Source organism: Xyrauchen texanus, chromosome 47, assembly GCF_025860055.1.
Source record: "Xyrauchen texanus isolate HMW12.3.18 chromosome 47, RBS_HiC_50CHRs, whole genome shotgun sequence".
Taxonomy (NCBI): domain Eukaryota; kingdom Metazoa; phylum Chordata; class Actinopteri; order Cypriniformes; family Catostomidae; genus Xyrauchen; species Xyrauchen texanus.
The window spans coordinates 17,270,582-17,291,951 of NC_068322.1; the positions used below are offsets into that span (position 1 = coordinate 17,270,582).

General features: G+C 41.5%; 1 protein-coding gene across 1 annotated transcript in view; it reads left to right on the forward strand.

Annotated features, from left to right (window-relative positions):
* nav3 (neuron navigator 3) overlaps window positions 1-21,370 on the forward strand; it is a 194,946-nt gene that overhangs the window by 94,585 nt on the left and 78,991 nt on the right. The window contains exons 6-7 of the mRNA XM_052120471.1: window positions 3,665-3,733; window positions 11,088-11,233. Coding sequence (XP_051976431.1) covers window positions 3,665-3,733; window positions 11,088-11,233 — 215 coding nt within the window. The remainder of the gene's footprint in view (window positions 1-3,664; window positions 3,734-11,087; window positions 11,234-21,370) is intronic.

Below are 21,370 nucleotides of genomic sequence, written 5' to 3' on the forward strand. Positions count from 1 at the left end.
ACCCCAGAGGGTTAAAGAACTAAATACTAAAATACAACACTGTCTGAGATCCTTGGGAATGAATAGTGTGCTTTTTATAACAGACACAAACACACATGCTGGTTTTACCCATAGGCACTGCTTCCATTTACAGTTTTAGAGATCAAGGCTTTATATAGCCAACACCTGTTGGAGTGTCGGTCAGGCCTTAGAAAGAGAGAGAAAAATTGAAGGGGGGGGGGACTTGACACTGTGGTGCCTTTCGGTCTGGCAAAGATATGGGGGTGAAGTGTCATCCCTCCCTTTCAACGCACCATGTTCCGAGGTGAACGTCAATTGTCCTATGGGAGAAAGTCTGACGGCAATAGGTAAAGTAGCATAGTGTGTGCCTGTTAGTATGTGTGTACACATAAACAATCTGGGTTATATAGTAACTTTGATCGGGAGTTTGTTGTTTGACGTGTCATGGTAGTTTATTATGATAGTTTATGGCAAAAGTTTTCAGTTCATGATGTTCTGTGTTTTTAGGCTATTGTTTCCCTTCAGATTTTATCAGAATTCTGGGTCCACAGTGTGAAATATTAATATTTAGGTGCTTAGTTCCTTTTTTGTCTGTTTTCTTTTTTGGTTTGATAATTAGATATTTCTGTCTCGGGATGTTATTTTAAACTTATTATACGGTTTATCGACGTTCTCTCTGTTTTAAAACATTTTTTAGAGGGTGGCGATATTTTGTGCCCTGTGTCTTGCTGTTGGAATTTTTTTTTATTTTTTTTTTTGTTAAATTAAAACCTGGGAACTATTTCAAAATAAGAGATTTTACTGTGAAGCTATGATTGTCAAATAAAATGATTCAAGGATGAACAGATTTTAAACTTTGGATATCCTCAAATGTATATGCATTGTAATGCAATGGGATTACTTTTAGAATAGACGTTAGAAAGCTTGTTATAATGTAACAGTTACAGCTACTTTAGTTTGATGTTGTGATGTTGCATTTGCCAGTCAAGTCAGAAGCTACTTTTGGTATATACTTTAGGCTTTGTGAAATGGGTCTGATCTGATTTGTTTGCTTCAGGCTTGTATTTTTGTGAGATTGTTGGAAATCCATCCATCCATCCATCGTCAACTGCTTAGCCTGTGTACAGGGTCGCGGGGGGCTGGAGCCTATCCCAGCTAACATTGGGCGAAAGGCGGGGGACACCCTGGACAGGTCGCCAGTCCATCGCAGTTGTTGAAAATCATGAACAAAAAAATATTGGTTTCAAAAGTTTGTAATAGTGATTGTGGCAAAGCTGTTCTTCATAAGATTTCACACTATGAAATTAATGTACCCAAAAAGGCTTCACCAGCACTGGCCTATGGCAACAGATTTATTATTGAGGTTGTCAAACTCAACAAGTTCTTTATGCTACTGGGCTAGAAGCTTCAAAAGCAATAGAAAGCAAAATACAAAAAAGTTCCAAGAGTGTTTTAGGGTCTTTTTTCATCCCTTTGTCCCCAATTTGAAATCCCCAATTCCCACTACTTAGTAGATCCTTGTGGCGGCACGGTTATTCACCTCAAACCGGGTGGCTGAGGACAAATCTCAGTTGCCTCCACTTCTGAGACATCAATCCGTGCATCTTATCAATTGGCTCCCTGTGCATGACACAGAGGAGACTCAAGCCGCTCTCCGTGATCCACGCACAACTTACCACACACCCCATTGAGAGTGAGAACCACTAATCGAGACCGCAAGGAGGTTACCTCATGTGACTCTACCCTCCCTAGCAACAGGGCCAATTTGGTTGCTTTGGAGACATGGCTGGAGTCACGCAGCATGCCCCGGATTCGACTCGCGACTCTTGGAGTGGTAGTCAGTGTCAATAATCACTGAGCTACCCAGGCCCCGTTTTAGGGTCTTTTCATCCATCCTTCCCAGCTGAGTTCCTCTTTAAGCTGTAGGAGAAACGATGGGCCTCATTAATCATGTGGACATGATTACACTCTCATGAGAGACTGAAAAAGAGAGTGGAAGACAGTCTTTATCTCTCACTGGAGATGTCTTTGGTTACAAAGCTTGTTATCCAAATGTCTCACTCTCATTCTCTCTGTCTGGTGAAAGCTTTGTTGCTCCTCAGGATTTCTCTTGAGGGAACTGTCATTTTAAGTCAGCTCCTTGGCACACACTTGCCGTAGAACCTTAATGAATTACAACGTTAATGGTGGACAAATCTCCTTTTCTATGCTGAACATATAGTACACAGTCACAACTATAGGGAAGGTTCACAAGAAATGTGATAGTAATTGAGTCTGTCGATTACTTTTCCTTTTTGTTGTATCAGTAGTTGCCATCTTGGTCATCATGTCTCAGGATGAAGTTGATCATTGACAATTGCAGCTTATTAGAACATACAGTATTTGATGTTTAATATAATAGCTGCAGTATGTGGAGCATGGCCAGTACTAGGATGCAATCTTTGATTGGGCACTTGTATGTTTAGGTGGGACAATGGTGAAAGTTTCAGTCCAGGGGAAGGAGTGCCTCTTGATCATTTCGCAAAACTAGCACCCCCCTTAAACCCAACCAAGATGTGAAGAAGGTCATTTTTGTTCATTAGCTGGTCCATGCAGGTCTAGCTGGTTGACTTCTGGACCATATTTTGACCTAGAAGACCATCTTGGTCAAGTCGGTTTGGGATGACAGACCACCCTGAACCTGCAAAAAAACCAGCTACCATGATCCTGTTAAGTTGGTGTGAGCTTTTTTTTTCTCTCTCTCAACCAGTCTCTTCAGATGGTAATACCACCCAGGTGTGGTGTAAAAGGAAGGCTTCTTAAGTAGTGTACCGTTGTGAAGGCCAACCATACGTTCCTTCATTCCCGAGATTTCTCTTGCTCTTTCATCCTTTGACTTTCATCAAGCTCCATCCATCCATAGACTCCTCCATTCACTTTTTCCATCATGCAAGCCTCGCTCACAAACTCTCAAAATGCAAAAGCTTGTCAAGGCACATTTACTGCCTAGACATGGCATACCCAAACACACACAAACACAAAGGCAGTGTCAGTGGCCGGAGAGAGAGGGATTTGAGCAGGCCAATCCCGGCCAACTCTTCTCTATGTGTTGTACTTTGCCTAGGATGTTTGTATTCTTTTTTTAAATGTCTGTGTGTTTTAAGTACAAGTGTATGAACGGTTTGTATGAAGTGCATGTATGAATGGTAATCATACCGTTATTGGCCTCTGAATTGTGCGCCGAAAGACAGCAGTGACGTGCAACATGTATTTCCTGCACATCCTCAGCTGATGTCCTTCCTTCAAATATTTGATTGCTCGTGTCATTTACACTTGGACAGGCAGATAAAGACAGTAGTTTGACTATGCAAAAACCTGCTGAAGCTTGATTATAGCAGTGCATGTAAACATAGTAACTGTGTCTCTGTTGAACTATAAAAATGGCGCTGTTTGTCTGTTGCCCATCCAGCCTGTGCAGAATTGTATATCAGTGACTAGAACAGTAGGGCGATTGGATAATTTCCACATACTTGTGGTCTGATGTGACACATCATGTGAATCTGAGTTGGTGCACACAGAGGCTACGCTGTTTGTGTTTGCATGCGTTGGTTCTTCACTAATGGCCTCATTCCTCTCTCTCCCTCCCTGTTTTTCTCTCTCATTCTCTCCTTCTACCTCTTTACAGTCTCACCGCACGATACACAAGTCCACCAGGTCACAGTGGAATAGCAGCCCCTCAGAAGAAAAACACAAGGTAGAGACTTTCACTGTGTTTGCTTACTCGTGCACTGCTCTTACACCTGAAACTCTCCCCAGACTGGAGACTGTGGATGCTGATATACTGAAGTTCAATGCTGTAGAAACGGATCTGGGCAGTGGGAGTGGTGCATGATATAAATGTTTGCTGATTGTGTCCGTTCTATAGGTGTAGGCCAGCATTTTTTCAACCTTTTTGAAGTGATTTGTCTTTCTAGGGCTGTTGTTAGTTTTTTGAGGTGAGGATCTTGGTTGATTTAGGGATTTGTGTTCAATAGATATTAAGGTGTTGGATGAACCCTAGATCTTCAGGGCAGTGCAGACCGAACCAGTACTTGTGATAAAAACTCTGACACAGTGCAACAAATATAACAGAACGTAGGTGTCTCGAGATGTTTTTAAAAGTTGCAGTTATATTTAACTTGTTTCACACAATGTTTACAAAATGCGGAGCTCCTGATCGAGATGCTAAACATGGCTAACATGGCTAAACGTAGCTCATGTTTACATAGGAAAACAATTTGAAAAAGTGCAGATGGACAGAAAGACATGTTTGGTGTGAACAGCCCCTTCAGTAATAACTGCTATGTATTATTCAGTAGGAATTAGTATCATCAGGAATTTATTGATTCATATTCCAATTCCTCTTTACAATTCCGGTTCTGATCCATTCCAAAGTTCCATTACTGATTCTTTTAGTACTTTTGAGGAAGAAATATTTGGAAATAAGAATTCATTTTAGGAGATTCTTGTAAATGGTGTTTTTTAAATTTAGGCATTTGATTTATTCCCCATTTTTAGAAAACACCACCATTGATTGACTAAAAGGAACTGGTTGAGAAGACTCAGTAGTTCAGGAAAAAGAACAAGGTTGATTAAAGTCATTTATTCAGGAGGAAGCTCTGTATGTTTACAGACTGAGATTCAAAGGAACCAACTCATCAGAGTAATTTGTTCAGGAATCTGGCTGCACCTGTCATATTGTATATTTTGTGCTGCTGGTTTAAAAGAGCCAGCTCATAAGAGTCATTCGTTCCTAAATCCGACTGCGCTGGTTGTGCTTGCTGTAGATTCAAAAGAACAGGCTCATAAGAGCCATTCGTTCAGGAATCAGACTACACTGGTTGCACTGTATGTTTCGCCCTGTAGATTCAAAAGAACCAGCACATAAGAGGCATTCGTTAGGGAACTGATTTAAAAGGACCAGCTAATAATAGTAATTCATTCTGGAAACAGACTTCACTGGTCACACTGTTTTGCCCAGTAGATTCAAAAGAACCGGCTCATAAGAGTCATAGATTCGGGAATCAGACTGGACTAGCCATGCAGCTGATTGAGGTTTGGTGTTGCGTGCCAATGATTGGTAGCGTAGGAAAGACTATGAAAATGTTAGCATAGTGTTGTGCCTGTGTCGGTGGAAGAAAGCCGTAACTTAAAGTTGTGAAAATCGAATTGGTTACCTAATGTAACCTCGGTTCTCTCTAGATGAGGGAACGAGTATTGCGTAAGCTAGCTTACGCTACGGGAACCCATTGTCAACACTGTGCGCGCCAAGCATCCACTGCATGAGCCCCGGGGGTGGGGGGACCCGGGGGAGCCCTTGTGAGTGGGGAAATAATATTTGGCTGGCAAGAGTGCGGGCCAGTGTGTGTGTAATACATAAGCACATAGTGGGAAGAGAAAGACAGAGCGGCGGTGCCGGTCTGTGTGGAATGTGTCCCGTCAGTGCAGCTCACCAGGGGAGCTGTAGTGTATTAAACCGCTAGTAGTTTTGCCTGCAGGGCGGGCACTTCCAGATTGTAAAATCTGACAAAGGTGGAGGGGGAAGCCCAGCCCGCTGCCACACATATGTCGTGAATGGAAATCCCGCTGGACCATGCCCACGAGGAGGCCATGCCTCTAGTGGAGTGAGCCCTAATGCCTAACGGACATGGTAGGTCTTTTGACGCGTACACGGCAGCAATAGCGTCCACTATCCATCTAGACAGTGTCTGTTTCGAGGCGGCGAAACCTTTGGTGCGCCCTCCGAACGAAACGAAAAGCTGCTCAGAGCGTCTGAAAGAGGTGGAGCGCGTAGTATACAATCTCAGTGCTCTGACTGGGCAAAGGAGATTGGCGTCGCGTTCGCTATCGGATGCTGGAAGCGCCGATAGGGAAATGATTTGTGCTCTGAAAGGAGTACCGATCACCTTGGGGACATAGCCGTGTCTAGGCTTTAAAATGACCTTGGAGTCACTTGGTCCAAACTCAAGACACGCAGCGCTGACAGACAGCGCGTGAAGGTCTCCCACACGTTTAACTGATGACAGGGCAGTTAGAAAAACGGTTTTGAGTGAAAGGTATTTCAAATCCACGGATTGAAGCGGTTCGAAAGGGGGGGCTTTCATAGCTTCGAGAACTACGGAAAGATCCCAAATAGGAACCGATGGGGGGCACGGGGGGTTCATCCTTCTAGCCCCCCTGAGGAAGCGGATGACCAGCTCGTTTTTTTCCCAGTGACTGGCCATGCAGGGGTTCAGCGAATGCCGCGACATCCGCCACGTACACCGAATCCTCGACCGGGGGGATGGAAGAGTAGCCCCTCTCGGTGGCGCCGTCCACCGAAGCGAGAGAGGTGGAGACATGGGATCGGTTCCTGGCCGAGAGAGGCACGTTCCACGATTTAGAGAGCTCGGCGTGGAGTTCCGGCAGGAAGGGAGCTCTGAAGAAAGCAGCCGTCGAGTCTGTTGGGAGCCTGCTCAGAGGGCGGTGACCACTCGAGCCCGAGGCGGTCGACGGCCTGTGTGAGGAGGCGCGTTAGTTCTTCTTCGACTCCGGCGCAGGTCCTGCTGGATTCCTGGGCCGAAGAGGAGGCTTGGGAGCCTGACCACTCCTCGCTGTCCGAAGCCATGATGGAACAGCAGCCCTTATCCTCCGCCTCGTCATCCGAGATGGCAACAGTGCGGCCGCTCGGCGGCAACTGCGCGTCCCGGGGGGGCGGGGAGGGTGAAAGCGAGGCTCGAGGGAGAGGCTCCGGCGAGTTAGTCGCTTCTAACACCGGTTCCGGCAGCCTTTGGGAGCGGCGCTTCTTTCTGCGCGGCGAACGAAGCGGCGCGGCGGCTTCGGTTTTGAGTGCTTCGAGTCGAGCCCGCAGGGTCGACATCGGAAGCTCCTCGCAGAGGTCGCATCCGCCCGTCAGCGAGGGCGAGCTCTGCATGTTCCAGTCCCAGGCAGAGAGCGCAGATGAGGTGGCGGTCTCCGGCGCTGAGAGGGCGCGGCATGAGGCGCAGGTGGTGCGAGGCATCTTTAAAAAGACGCTCGTTGCTCTTTTTGTGAAGTTCGCTGAGGAACTAGCTTGCTCTAAAAAGGATACGTCGCCGGATGGCGTAGCTCGCAGGATGGCTGAAGGTGGTGAAGACGGCCGGCTTCTTCGAGCACTGTCCAAGCTTGCTAGATGCCCCTCGAACGGCGACGCGGCTTCTGCAGTTCAGAGATGCGAAGAGCTTCGCTGAATAGATGAAAATCAGGGTTCCAGCCTACGAACTTACGCTTATATGCACTCTAGCCACGCCCATTTTGGCGGGCTTTGATACAGTGATGGCGCGGGCGCCTGTCATTGGACGCGAGTTCACTCAAGTTCGTCTATAGGCTGCAGCAGTTGCCGCAGAGCAACCAATGAGCTCGCTAGCTAGTCCACTCAAGGTATGCAGCTGCTGCACTGCGTTGACAATGGATACAAAATTAAGGATAATTTTTTGGCTTCAATATCTCAGAAAAGATGAATCTTTCCCGTAGCATAAGCTAGCTTACGCAATACGAGAGAACCTCTCGTAAGAGAACTTTCGGTTACAGTCTTAAAAATGTATTTTACTGGTTCTGAATAAGAACCTGTTCTCGGTTCCCAACCATATTATTCGGTGTGTATCTCTGTGTATGTGGCGGCTTTAGTCATCAATTTTTACCATTCTAATTTCTGGCCACAGTTGTCTGGCCCTGAAAGCATTTGCTTCATTTTCGAGCTGGTGGGAACCAGTGTACTGGCAAAGAATTTCATACAATCCCTGGACAAGCTATTTGAGATATGTGCTGGACACTACAGCATGTGTGGTATAGAGAGTATAGTGCTTATTCAACTGACATCTTGATGGGTGGGATTTGACTAACTGCACTATATACTCAAAGACAACACATGCCTGCATGAAAACGAATGGAAGGGAAGAACTGTAATTGTCTTCGACGTTTCCAAAGATGTGAGATCTTCTCTCAATACGGACTTGTCCAAAACACAATTAAAGGAATGTTAAGCATAGAATTTTAGATACAGTGTAACAATGATGTTTTAGATGTTGCCAAGTGGCTTCGTTGTTGGTTGTAGTATGTCCAATCCCTGAACGTTCCCCTAACGTTGCCTTAATGTTGCCTTAGCATTATCGGTGGGCTGCACAACTGGAAATACAGTAGCATTCAAAAATCACAAATTGCTGGAAAAAATAAATAAAAACACAGTGTTCTTGCCAACAAAAATATACATTCTGTAGGGATGTCTATTTAACTTATAGCTGTGCAGTTTGCATAGCATTATAAGCAAGATGAATGATTATCAAGGCTCCATTCTCTTCACTCCCATTGATATTCACCACATCACACACTGTGTTGCTCATTTGCGTAAAGATGAACTTTTCTCAACTTTCTTGTGTTGCTAATTATCATTGAAAATGAATGACTTCTGGTTGCTTTGTTGCTCTGTTTTCCCTAAACACAGAGTAAGAGATTATGGTCAGGTCAAGCCAATACGTATTAGTTTAGGATGCACAATAATACACAAATAATACTTAAACTCTCTTCTAGAAGACATTTTTGCTCAATCCAAACTAATTTAGTTAGAAGAAAAGTATTAAGATTCACCGGATATGACAGAAGCTTTACATTTTAATAGGCAGAATTTTAAAGATATTATCTGCTTCTCCAATAAGGGCTTTATATGTATACAAGACACATACTTGTATGGGATGGAATGATGTGCAATTCAAATTCAGTGATTCTCACACAAGGGGAGATGTTTCATATTTGAATCCTGTCAAACCCTCATGGTTTTCATCTGAGCACCATTGCCACTTTAATTATTACCCTCACAAACCAGAGCAGATGCACACGGGTGTACAAAGATCTGCTCTTCCATCTGACTTCCTCCATTGGGCTCTGGTCCCATCAGAACTGTAAACAAAACACAGCATACCACACACACAAACAGTCCGTTCAGATATAGACTGGCTCGTAATTCTTAATTCTTAATAAAGCCTTTGGATGCTTGGTCTTAAATCATATTTGTCTATACTTTACATGCATTTTTTGTGCTTGTGTATGTATACATGATGTGTCTGGAGCACAGAGCATTTCGTTACCAAATTAGAACACAGAGGGGGAAATTTACTAAGAATGAATTGTACTCGCTGTTAGCGTTGTTCATTTGCACATGCTGTCTGTGTTGTTCTAGTACAGATTCACTAAATCAATTATGCAAATCAGGAGATAGTGCAAACAGAGCAAAAATAGTGAACTAAAATAAATAACTTTTGCATGGCGCAATTTCCAATCTTGCAGGCTGATTCCGACATTGTTTTTGCCACGTTTACACCTCTCATCCACTATGGAACACATGTGTCCACCTCAATTTTCCTGAAATTATCTCTTTGATAAATACCTTCAGATTTGCCTTGACAGAGACGTGTTTCACGCTTGCTTTTTATCATAGCTGGCGATGTAACCCTCACAATAGGTTAATGGGGGGACATAGAAATTCCTGATGGGAAATAAATGAGTCATGAAGCTGTGTCATTAGAAGCATGATGAGACATGCACCTGAAATGCCTGAATCGTCATAGTGCAATCCACCAATTCCTTGGAAAGCTATTTGCTCTGATTCTTTGCAATATGTGTTTTCTAAGCATATTGTTAATTAATGAGATCTCCAAATGATGATGAGAATTTCAGATGGTTTTATAATAGTGTTTCAATGTGTTTAAACTGAAACTAATAGATCTTTATTAGGCTATTAATGTTGTCTGTTGTTCTCATCAGTTTTAAGAAAGGTGAAACATCTCTATTTGGTAAGAACCAGTGTTAGTGTCAACCAATGTTAAATTCCTGCTGTTCTGTTCCCCCCTGTGACATGTTTATGAAATGTTGTTAGGCTGATGTGTCATGAGTTCATGTTGCCCAATTAAGAACTGGCACTTGCAAGTAATTACAAGCTTTCTGCACTACGCCTTACAGACCCTCACACACATTCCAGGATAGTTTTGTCTTTTAATGCAATTATTACACTGTTGATATGGATAAAAAAAAAGCATTTTAAAGACACTATGTACGTACTGTGACTAAATGTAATGGTTGGAATGTTGGTATTCATTGGCATGACTGTCAAAATGAGTGTGTTTTCTCTGCCAGAAACTATTAGCATGGCTATAATGTTATTAAAAATTGTGCGTGTAGGAATTATGTGCTATTTGAAGCAAATATTCAGAAAATTTGTTTGCAGCTGCCAAGGAATGAATATGTGTGGTTGATGTGCATCTTAAACCTTGTGTACCAATTTGCATAATATCTATCCCAAATAGTCTGGGAGTTTAGAGCTAGTGTACTCCAGATCATTACATGTTGAAAATAGTAGGTCAAAGAGGGCATGCAATGGAATTTAGCTTGATTTTCACTCTTTAGCTCAAAGAATATTTCATTTTTGGCGCGAACGCTTACCGTCGGTGTACAGTCGGATGCTAGACTTTTTAAAGTCTACTTCATTTGACTGTGCACTCATGCACGCTTCAACTGCTATGAGATACTGGACTATTTCTCTTCAGGAGTTTAGACCCATTTAGATGTCTTTATATTCCTTCAGACTCAATGTTATACAAATGTTATAGAAATACAGGTTTACCCGACCTCCTCACACATTTGCTGTTGACCTGCACATTTACCGTCGCCTTCCGTTGTTTAGCGGTGATTATATTTTCTTCTAGCGCTTCTTCGTGGCAGCAAAGGCTAAATTTGCCACCGTGTGGACCCACTAAGTACTGCAAATATTTTCATTTTGTGCTTATAGAAAATGTGTGGTTAGAAATATCAGGCTGCTCTCGTTCAGTGCTCCAGCATGATCACAATGTGTCACGCATCCTGTACGCATACACCTAGGGTTCGCGTCTAATCAACGTAAACTTCAGGCTTTTTTTTATTAGTTTTGCCACACATCCACAAGTATGTACTTTCTCTTATTGTAAGTAGGAGATTTATGATGCAGTTATGTGTTAAGTTAAATATTGCAATATTTGAGATGTTACAAAGCTTACATTCAAATATGCTCCATGTTTGTGCTCCAGGTTACCAGGCCCCTCTAGAGTCCCCGCTGCAGGCAGCGGCAGTAGCAGTAAAGCCCACGGCTCTTCTAACCTGAATCGAAGGAGCCAGAGTTTCAACAGTATCGACAAGAGCAAACCACTCCAGTATGCTAGTGGCAATGACAGAGGTGAGTGAAATACACATACATTTTACATTTCTTGTCATAATATTAAAATCAGTAAGCAAGATTTTAGCATGTTGCTGCATGTTGGTCAGTGTTGGGGAGTAATACACTTTTTTTTTTAAACAGTAACTTATCTGTTTACAAAATAGTGCTTTTCCAGTAACAAGCTACTTTTCCCAATGTAACAGTGTAATGTGACCAAAACTGGTTAACCGGTTTGAGTCTCAGCATAGATCAACCCTGTGTGTTCTATTTATAGCAAGGTATTTAGCTTTGAATAATAAAGTCTGATACCTATTTTAAAAGATAATGCCTCTATATACAGAATAGACTGTGTATATACAGTATATACTAAATTTTAGCTCCTTTTGTTGGTAGTTTGTAGTGTTAGCTAGCTGCATTTTGATAAGATTATCTTGACTGTAGTTGAACTGCTTTAAATTATGAGTAGCTTATAGCTTGGTAAGCTACAATTTTAAAGTAGCTTTACAACACTGCAACTGACGCTACATTAATATACAGTACCTTTACTAGATATCCTGTTGTCCACTAGATGGAGCCACTATTCAAGGCTGTAAAGCAGGGCTAGATGCTTTGAGACAGTTTTTATTATAATATTTCTATACCTGTAGAAAAATACTGTTAATTGAAGTAAATCTGGGAAATATGGTATAATATTGTGCTGTGGTTCCTCCATGGTGTGTTATTCTGAAAAGATGATCTGCCCTCAGCATTCAATGTCCTCCTCCTACTCACCTTCTACTATTTATAGATGACATTCAAGTTATATTTCTGCTTCATCCACATAACCAGCCTATTTAGACTTTACTTCAGATTTCATCTTCCTGTCAGAGCCGAACTATCATTCAAAGCTGAGTTCATAAAACCACACGTCCAATTTGCCACCACTGTGTAAATCTCCACTGGCTGGTTGGTTACTTTATAAATCTGCACTAGACTTCATACAGTGTGAGCCCTCTTTTGCCTCTCGTTCAACCCTCGCAGCAAGATTCTGTGGCGATTGGTGAACAAAGCCAACCAAGTTCCCTTACAGACTGTTTGTTTTGGCCGTTTATACCAATACTTGCACCAATACAGCACACACAAAGCCAGACCGAGGGTCTCACATGGCAGTTGAAGCTATGATATATCAGAGAGACCTAATGGGCGATGGCTCACTCAAAACCTATTCCACTGAGCTGAGCCATTACTCATGACCTTGATTTATAGTGCTTCTGAGCTAATACCTCTATAAATGAGAAAAGCAAACTCCCACCTGCCCTGTTTTCCCTCATCTTCCTTTTCCTCTTTCCAGAGAGACACCATGAGGATATATGGGAGCAGCTAGCAGAGCGAGACTGGAGCTCTGTTAAAAATAAATTAATAAGTAAATAAAGAAATAAATGTAGAATTTTAATGAAAGATAAGTATATTTGTAGTCAACATATCTCTTCATATCTATTTCATTCAATACTGAAACATTTTAAAACAGTCAGTTGAGGTTCCATGTCATGGTTAAGAAGATGCCTTAAAAGGCAGTAGTAGCAAATCTCAACAACTCAGCATTATATTATTGTTAGATATTAAGTTGAAAACTTATGGTGTTGATTAAATAGGTCAATCTACTTAAAACTATATATATATATATATATATATATATATATATATATATATATATATAAATATTAAATAAAATAATATAAAATGCTACCTAATAGCTAATTACAGTAAGATATGTATTTGTATGCTTATTCACATCTTTATATTAACAACATGCGAACAGCAAACTCTTTAGGAATCAGTTGTGAGGCAATTCTCCCTTGCGCTATATAGAGCACTCCAAACTAGTCACTTAGGTTATATGATGATTTTATGGGCCATTCACACAAAACTTGTTTTTGTGTCATGTTATTTTCCATTCTTTTTCCATGTAAAAATGTGCTAGATGGACATCTTTGACCGTTGTGCTTTATATCGCCTTTTAAAATATTTTTACGTCTCACGCAAGAGCACCTCCTTATTTACACACCTAGTCAGGTTAAAAAGAATGTCAACAAAGCACATTGAGCTCATAAAAAAGCTCTGTTATTTACATGCTGCATCTAGGTTATTTTTTTTTTTTACTTGAATGGATTCGATCTGAATGAACCTATGCAGACAGCTAGGCAGCGCACTAGGTTTTGAAACAGAACTTGTTGTCTTCATTTCATGGCGGGTTTGAATACAAATTTAATAAATCCTCGATTTGACCTTTCACTGAGTTTAATCATTGCCCTCAAAATCTGTCAGTCCCTGATGTCACCATCACCTACCTATTTCCTCAGAAAGCCACTCTGTAGATGCAGATCTCCCATTGTGTATAAACCTTCTGCCAAGGTAGTAGGCACAAACACTTGAATGTTAAGTAGTCTTGAATAACACAGCTAATTTCACCATTCACACATGCAATGAATCATCATGTTTGCTAGCTCAGTCCAGGAGGCTTTCAAATAAATAATTTTGAAGAAAATCAGTGTTATTTAGCACCAAGGACGACTGCTGGCATGCCAGCATAGCATCTGTGGAAGAAATAATAAATAAAAGTGGAGTTATATGAGAACTGGACAAAGGAGATAACAGAAATTGCAAAGGCAAAGGAATTGGCAAAATGTATTCTCTGTGGATTAAATAATTGTAGATTAAAATAATAAATCTTTACTGTCACATTTCATCACATTCCATTGCTGTCAGTGCACCTGTTTATGTGTTTGTTTTGGAGTGTTTGTGGCATTGAACCAAACTTCCTAAACCAAAGTGACATTTCACTTTCAAAGAATGGTGGTGAAGAGAACAGAGTGGTAGCTATGGTAACCATGATTCAATGGTCTGGTTGATTGTGTGTGTGTGTGTGTGTGTGTGTGTGTGTGAGGGAGGGAGATAGAGAGAGAGAGAGAGAGAGAGACTTGACTTTCAAAAACCTTCTTTTCATCTTTCCTTCAATTTCAAATGTTCAATTGTTAAAAATAAATATATAAATAAATGAAACAACATATCATAACAATAATTACCACTGAAAAAACAGACTACCAGATTCATGAAACGTAACAATAGCTTTTTTAACCCACCATATCATTTCAAATAAAATAACATTTTTAGTTTGCTTATAATACGTGTACTCGGTAACTACTCGAGATTTTAACAATGATTTAAACAACATCACCAAGTCAACATTTTGGTATTCATTCTTGCACTGATGGGATTTCAAAATAGCCAATTTAGCTTGTCCCAACTTAAAATTAGCAAGCTTAAACTCACTTTGCCAAGAACATCTATACCTATTTCCAAAAATAAACAATGTCTTGTTGAAACAAAAGCCTAGTTTAGAAATTATTCCATCTAGCAACACAAACAAAGGCGCTAAACGAAAACAATCACAAAATAAATCTTAAACTAAATAAATGAGCATATTTTACACATACATATGATACAACATATTTTTACTAAGGGATTGAAAATCCAAAGCTTCATACCTCTTCAACTAGAGAACCTGACCACTTTCATTCATTTCCAACATTGTGGGTTTAACTTTTAAAGCAGGAAACATCTGAGACACTGCATCATTGTGAATAAACTAATTTAAAAAGGACAAGAATTCAGGAGGAAATGAGACTTTAAGACTATTGACAAAAATATCCATAGTCCTTACTGGTCTAAGACCAACTTGGTCAATGAGAGTCTGTACACTTTTCCATTGACTATTGTGCAAATCAATAATTCTAATAATCCCTGCTTTAGAAAACATTGCAATAAATGAATTCAATACATTTGATTGTATTTTGAACAATGGATTAAAAAACAAAGGTTCAAGGATACCATAATTTTCACTGTTATCTCTCATAAAACAATCCCCATACTTTCAGCACAGATGCATAAAAATCAGCAAATGACAATTGAGTTTCTGGATCATAGGACTTTTCAATTAGAAACAACTGTCTGTCCAGCTTGACATTGGTCTTATTTTGAAGCAAAATGAGGCTGAATGGTATCCAAGACACTCTATCGGTCCAATAAAGTATCTTTTTCAATGTTTGCAATCTCATTGCCTTCATCTTTGACTCTACATGAATGAGTCCTTGTCCTCCCTCAAGAAAGAACTCCAGGTGGAAGCCAGTGATGACCATTCCAGAAAAAGTCAACAAATGCCTTCTGTATTTTTAAGAAGGAATCTTTAGGATGGTTCAAAACTGTGAGTTTATGCCACAGCATTGAAGCTGCCATATTGTTAATAATTAAAACTCTTCCTTTGTACGAGAGCTGTGGAAGAATCCATCTCCACCTCTGGATTCTCCCGATCACCTGATCAGAAAGTCCTTCCCAATTTTTCTCCATATAATCATCCGTCCCAAAGTAGATCCCAAGGATTTTAAAACCATCTTGAGTCTTTTGACACTGTGGAGGTAATTGAGGAGGTCCCATTGCCTCCATTCTCCCATCAATAATGTTGTATATTTCTCCCAATTTATACATGCAGATGACACTTTTTGAAAGCAATTTAAGCAGGTTGTTAAATTATCTATATCATTCACATTACATACAACAACAGTGACATCATCAGCATATGCTGTAAGTTTTACAGGGGTTAAATCTGGATAACCAGGAATGCCACACCATGTAGCCTATTCCTTAATGAAACCAACAACGGTTCAATTGAAATGGCATACAGTAATCCAGAAAGTGGTCACCCCTGTCTTATACCTTGAGTTACAGGAAAGGGTCTGGTTAAGGAACCATTCATTCTAAGCATACTGTAAATATTATTATACAGCAGATTAATAAGAGACACAAAATTTGACCCAAAACCAAGTCTTAAAAAGATATACATGATCTACCCTATCAAAGGCCTATGTCCAAAGCATATCTTTTCCCAATAGATATCAAATCTCTTACCAAAAAAATATTCTCAAAAATGGTTAGTTTGGGAATACAATAGGTTTGATCTTCAGAGATTATACTTGATATAGATTGCTTTAATCTATTTGTTATAGCCTTTGACAATATCTTAAAATCCACAGTCAAAAGTGATACAGGGCGCCAATTTTTCAAAAACCCCAAGTCTCCTTTCTTGGGAATTAGTGTCAAGACAGCTCTTCGGCAGCTCAGAGGAAGAATCCCCTGATTAAAACATTCTAATAGACTTCATAAAAATCATGTCCCGTCAAAATCCAAAAACATTTATAAAATTCTGCTGTCAGACCATCTATCCCAGGAGATTTCCCAGGATTCAACTCTAAAACAGCTTTTGAAATCTCAGGAAAATTAAGAGAACTCTCTAAATATTTTTTATCTTGCTCTAAAATCTGAGGAAGGTCACATAAGAACTCATCTACAGCTGATTCTTCACATGATTCTGCCTTTTATCATTTTTCATAAAATGACAAAGCAACAGTATTTATTTCTTGTTGATCAGTTATTTCTTGACCATTAGAAAGTTTTAAGTAATGAAAGTACTTCTTGTCTCTGGACTTTTTTTCTAATCCAAAAAATAAAAAAGCTGTAGGTGGATCCATTTTATTTAAATTAGTGTATCTGGCTCTAATCAAAGCTCCTTTTCCCCTTTCTTCCAAAAGATTATTTAGAAGAAATGTATTTATTTCAATATCTGCGAGAGATGAATCATCATTATTGGCTTGAAAGTTTGAACGAATTATATTTTGTTCCAGTATCTTCATTTTCTCTTTATTATCTCCAGTACTGTGAGCAGTATACTGCTAACAGAAATGTTCCCTTTACAAAAAGCTTCACTATGATGCTGCGCTGCTAAGCGCTACGATGTAGAGCTGGCTCCTTGCGACTCCGGGGCATCTCCATTCTGAATTATGTAGACGACTGGCTGATCCAAGCGCAGTTCCAGGAACTGGCAGTTCAGCACAGGGACATCGTCTTAGCTCATCTGTTTCTCTGGGGTTGAGGCTCAACGCCAAGAAAAGCGTCCTCTCTCCCACTCAGAACACTGTCTATCGGGGCATTGTATGATGTTCAATCACAATGCGGGCACAACTGTCTCCCGCTAGGATTGAGTCCATTCAGATCACCCTGAGCAAAGTCAGGCTAGGTCAAGGTTGCACTGTTATCAGTATCAACGATTTCCAGGTCTCAGGGCGACCACGTCCATGGTGATCCCTCTGGACCTTCTGCTCATGAGACCGTTTTTGTTGTGGCCAAAAGCCAGGGGATTTCTTCCAAGGGCCAAAACCCCTAGGCAAAAAAGGGTTACTTTCTATGTGGTTCAGACCCCGGTTTCTGCCTTGGGTCCCACTCTAGGTGCATCTTGTTGTCGCAGGCTGCTAACGACAGACGCCTCCCTGACAGGCAGGGGTAGCGGCCTTAAGTGGTCGTCCAGCTTAAGGGGATAGGAGGGTCGTCAGCTCGGTTGTCACAGTCACTGTCTCGGGTTGATGGCTGTATTTCTGGCCCTGAAATACCTCCTCCTGAGGCTGCCATGTCTTGGTGCGGGTGGACAATACAGCGGTAGCCTCTTACATAAATCATCAAGGAGACCCACGTTCTTGTCAGCTGTATTTCTGACACGTCGGCTTCTCCTTAGGGCCCAGGGCAAGCTCCTGTCACTCAGGTCAGTTATATCCCTGGATGCCCATATATGGGAGCAGATTTACTTTCCAGACAGAAAATATCAACGCGGGAGTTAAGAACTCCACCCTAAGGTAGTAGTTGGCCAGAGTTCGCCAGCAAGGATTTTTGCCTCTTACTGATAGCACCGCGCTGGCCGAACAGGGCTTGGTTCTCGGAGCGAATTTCTTCCCTCGACGGCTCGCCATGGGTGATTCCGAAGAGGAAGGATCTTCTATCTCAGGCACAGGGCAATATTTCATCCCTGCCCCGAATTGTGGAATCTTTCATGTTTGGCCCCTAAGGGTACCAACTGAGGGACACAGGGCTCTCTCCTGAAGTTATCGAGACCTTTTAAATGCCAGGCTTTTTCCACTTGGAACAAGTTTGGGTAAGATCTTAGGGCAGAAGTGGACCTCTTCGCCTCTATAAATAGCGCAATGTCTCCTCTACTTCTCCCTGAAATCACCCAGCCCCCTTGGGTCTGGACGTTAAGACACATACATGACCCAGAATGCATCTGTATGCGTTTCTTTCCCCGGTTTCTCTGCTCCCGGGAGTCTTGGCAATGTTCTCCAGCAAGGGTCTTGCCTCCTATTAATGGTGCTGCGCTGGCCGAACAGGATATGGTTCTCAAAGTTAATTCCTCTCCTCGACGGCTCACCTTGGGCGATTCTGAACAGGGAGGACCTTCTCATCCTTGGCCCGAATTGTGAAACCTTTCATGTCTGGCCCCTAAGGGTACCAAATGAGGTTCACAGGGTTTTCTCTTGAGGTTATCGAGACCATTTCAAGTGCTAGGGCTCCCTCCACTTGGAACTGATCTGGGTAGATTTTACAGGGCAGAAGAGGAACTCTTCGCCTCTGTTGATAGCGCAATGTCTCCTCTACTTCTCCCCGAGTCGCCCAGTCACCCCCCCCTCAGGAGGGGCTGATCATAGTAACGCATACATAGCACAAATGCGCTACTTTTTCTACTAAAGTTCATATTACAGAACCAGCTAACTGCCAGTTTGCTTCAGTTCTGGATTTTCTGTAGAAAGAACTGTCAGTGGGCACTTGCCTCGCCACTGCCAGGTTCTATGTGGCCACTGCGGTTTGCCACGGCTTGGTGGGCGGGGTGCCCTCATAGAGGCATCCTCATTATTGCCCGGGCCTACGAGGTGCGCGGTCAAGCTTCGCCAGTAGGTTTTAGGGCGCACTCTACCAGAGGGCTCTCCTCCTCTAAAACCTTGGCTAGAGGTCTCCCTCTGCAGCAAGTTTGTGATGCGGCAGGTTGTCCTCTCCGCACACATTCATTAGATTTTTATAGTTTGGATGTTCTGCCACTCCGGGCTCTTATGCCCTTGAGTCGACATCTCAAGCTCATGTCTGGACAAGTTTTTGATGCGGCAGGCTGGTCCACTCCGCTCACATTCATCAGTTTTTATGACAAGTTTGTGTTGCGATAGGGTTCTCTTCGCACACATTCATCGAACTTTATGGGCTAGATGCTTTGCTACTCCGGACTCTTATGTCCTTGAGTCAACATCTCAGCCCATGCCTAAACAAGTTTGTGATGCGGCAGATTGGTCCTCTCTGCTCACATTCATCAGTTTTTATGACAAGTTTGTGTTGCGATAGGGTTCTCTTCGCACACATTCATCGAACTTTATGGGTTAGATGCTTTGCTACTCCGGGCTCTTATGCCCTTGAGTCGACATCTCAGTTCATGCCTGAACAAGTTTGTGATGCGGCAGGCTGGTCCTCTCCGCTCACATTCATCAGTTCTTATGTCAAGTTTGTGTTGCGATAGGGTTCTCTTTGCACACATTCATCGAACTTTATGGGTTAGATGCTTTGCTACTCCGGGCTCTTATGTCCTTGAGTCGACATCTCAGTTCATGCCTGAACAAGTTTGTGATGCGGCAGGCTGGTCCTCTCCGCTCACATTCATCAGTTCTTATGTCAAGTTTGTGTTGCGATAGGGTTCTCTTTGCACACATTCATCCAACTTTATGGGTTAGATGCTTTGCTACTCCGGGCTCTTATGTCCTTGAGTCGACATCTCAGCCCATGCCTAAACAAGTTTGTGATGCGGCAGGCTGGTCCACTCCGCACACATTCATCAAAATTGAATGGTTTAGATGTTTATGCTACTCCGGGCTCTTATGCCCTTGAGTCGACATCTCACGCTCATGTCTGAGACCTCTCGCGTTTTTGTGAGTACACTGCACAACCGTAGGGGTCCGGACAGCCCCAAGTGCGGCAGCGTGGGTATTGCGTTCCCCATAGCGCTTAGCAGCGCAGCATCTCGTTCCGCTTTTTTCAGGGAACAAGGGTTACACATGTAACCCGAGAAGTTTTATCTGTACTTTGCCTATATCCCACCTCTGACTTAACAATGAAAAACTGTCTCTTTCCTCTCTCCAAGCTTCCCAAAAAGATTGAAATGCATGAATAAAAGAATTATCCTGGAGTAATTTATTATTATAATGCCAATATGAAGAATAAGATTTAATAAAAGGAACAGAAACAGTCATAGAAATATAGTGGTGATCAGACAAGAAATTTGGAGAAATAGAGACATGAAAAAAATGTTCCCCGATTATTAACTTTCACATAAACACGATCAAGTCTTGCCGCTGACATTTCATTAGAATTCTGTTTGAGCCATGTATACTGCCTAACCCCTGGAAAAGTGTCTCTCCATAAATCAGTAATTAATATTGATAATCATAATCATAATAATAATAATCAGTAATAATAATTAATTAAAGATCTAAGTGCTTCAGCCGAACAAGGATGAGGTTCCTCGTGATTCCTATCCACAGCTCGGTCTAAAGTACAGTTAAAATCACACCCCAAAACAATAATCTTATCCTGAGAACATTCAGATATAGCTTCAGAGAGTTTTTTTTATATTTGGTGCATAGACATTAAAAAAGAAAATTGGAATTCCCTAAGGTAACATCCACTCGCAAAATCCGCCCAGAAATAATTTCAGACACAAAAGCCTGACTATTTACCCGTGATGAAAGAAGTATTGCAACACTTGCACTTAAGTTTGAACCATGACTAAGCAGTGCACTACCCTTCCATTCGGTCATCCATTGCACTTGATTTTGAACATTCGTATGGGTCTCTTGTAATAATATTATATCTGTCTTTTTTAAGTGTAAATAATCAAATAATACAGCTCTCTTCTCAGTGCCCCAACAACTATTAATATTAAAAGAGCCAATATTAAATGAAGTCATGGGAATGAGAAATATAAATTCAAGTATCCATAGCACAAACACCACAAAACTCATCATAATCTTAATAGTGTTTTACAGATCGAGTCTTCATTCTTTTTCTTACATTACACATACATTTCTTAAGTCGATAACATTTTGGTTGATCAAGTTCCTCTAAAATAGATTTTTCATGGCAATGGAACATGATTCATTGAAAAGCCTTAGATTTGGAAAATACATTTCAAGTTTTGGTCTCTGTTGATTTTTGTAGAATCAAGAAAATGATTCAACTGTTCAACTGTGTAGTAGGATACAT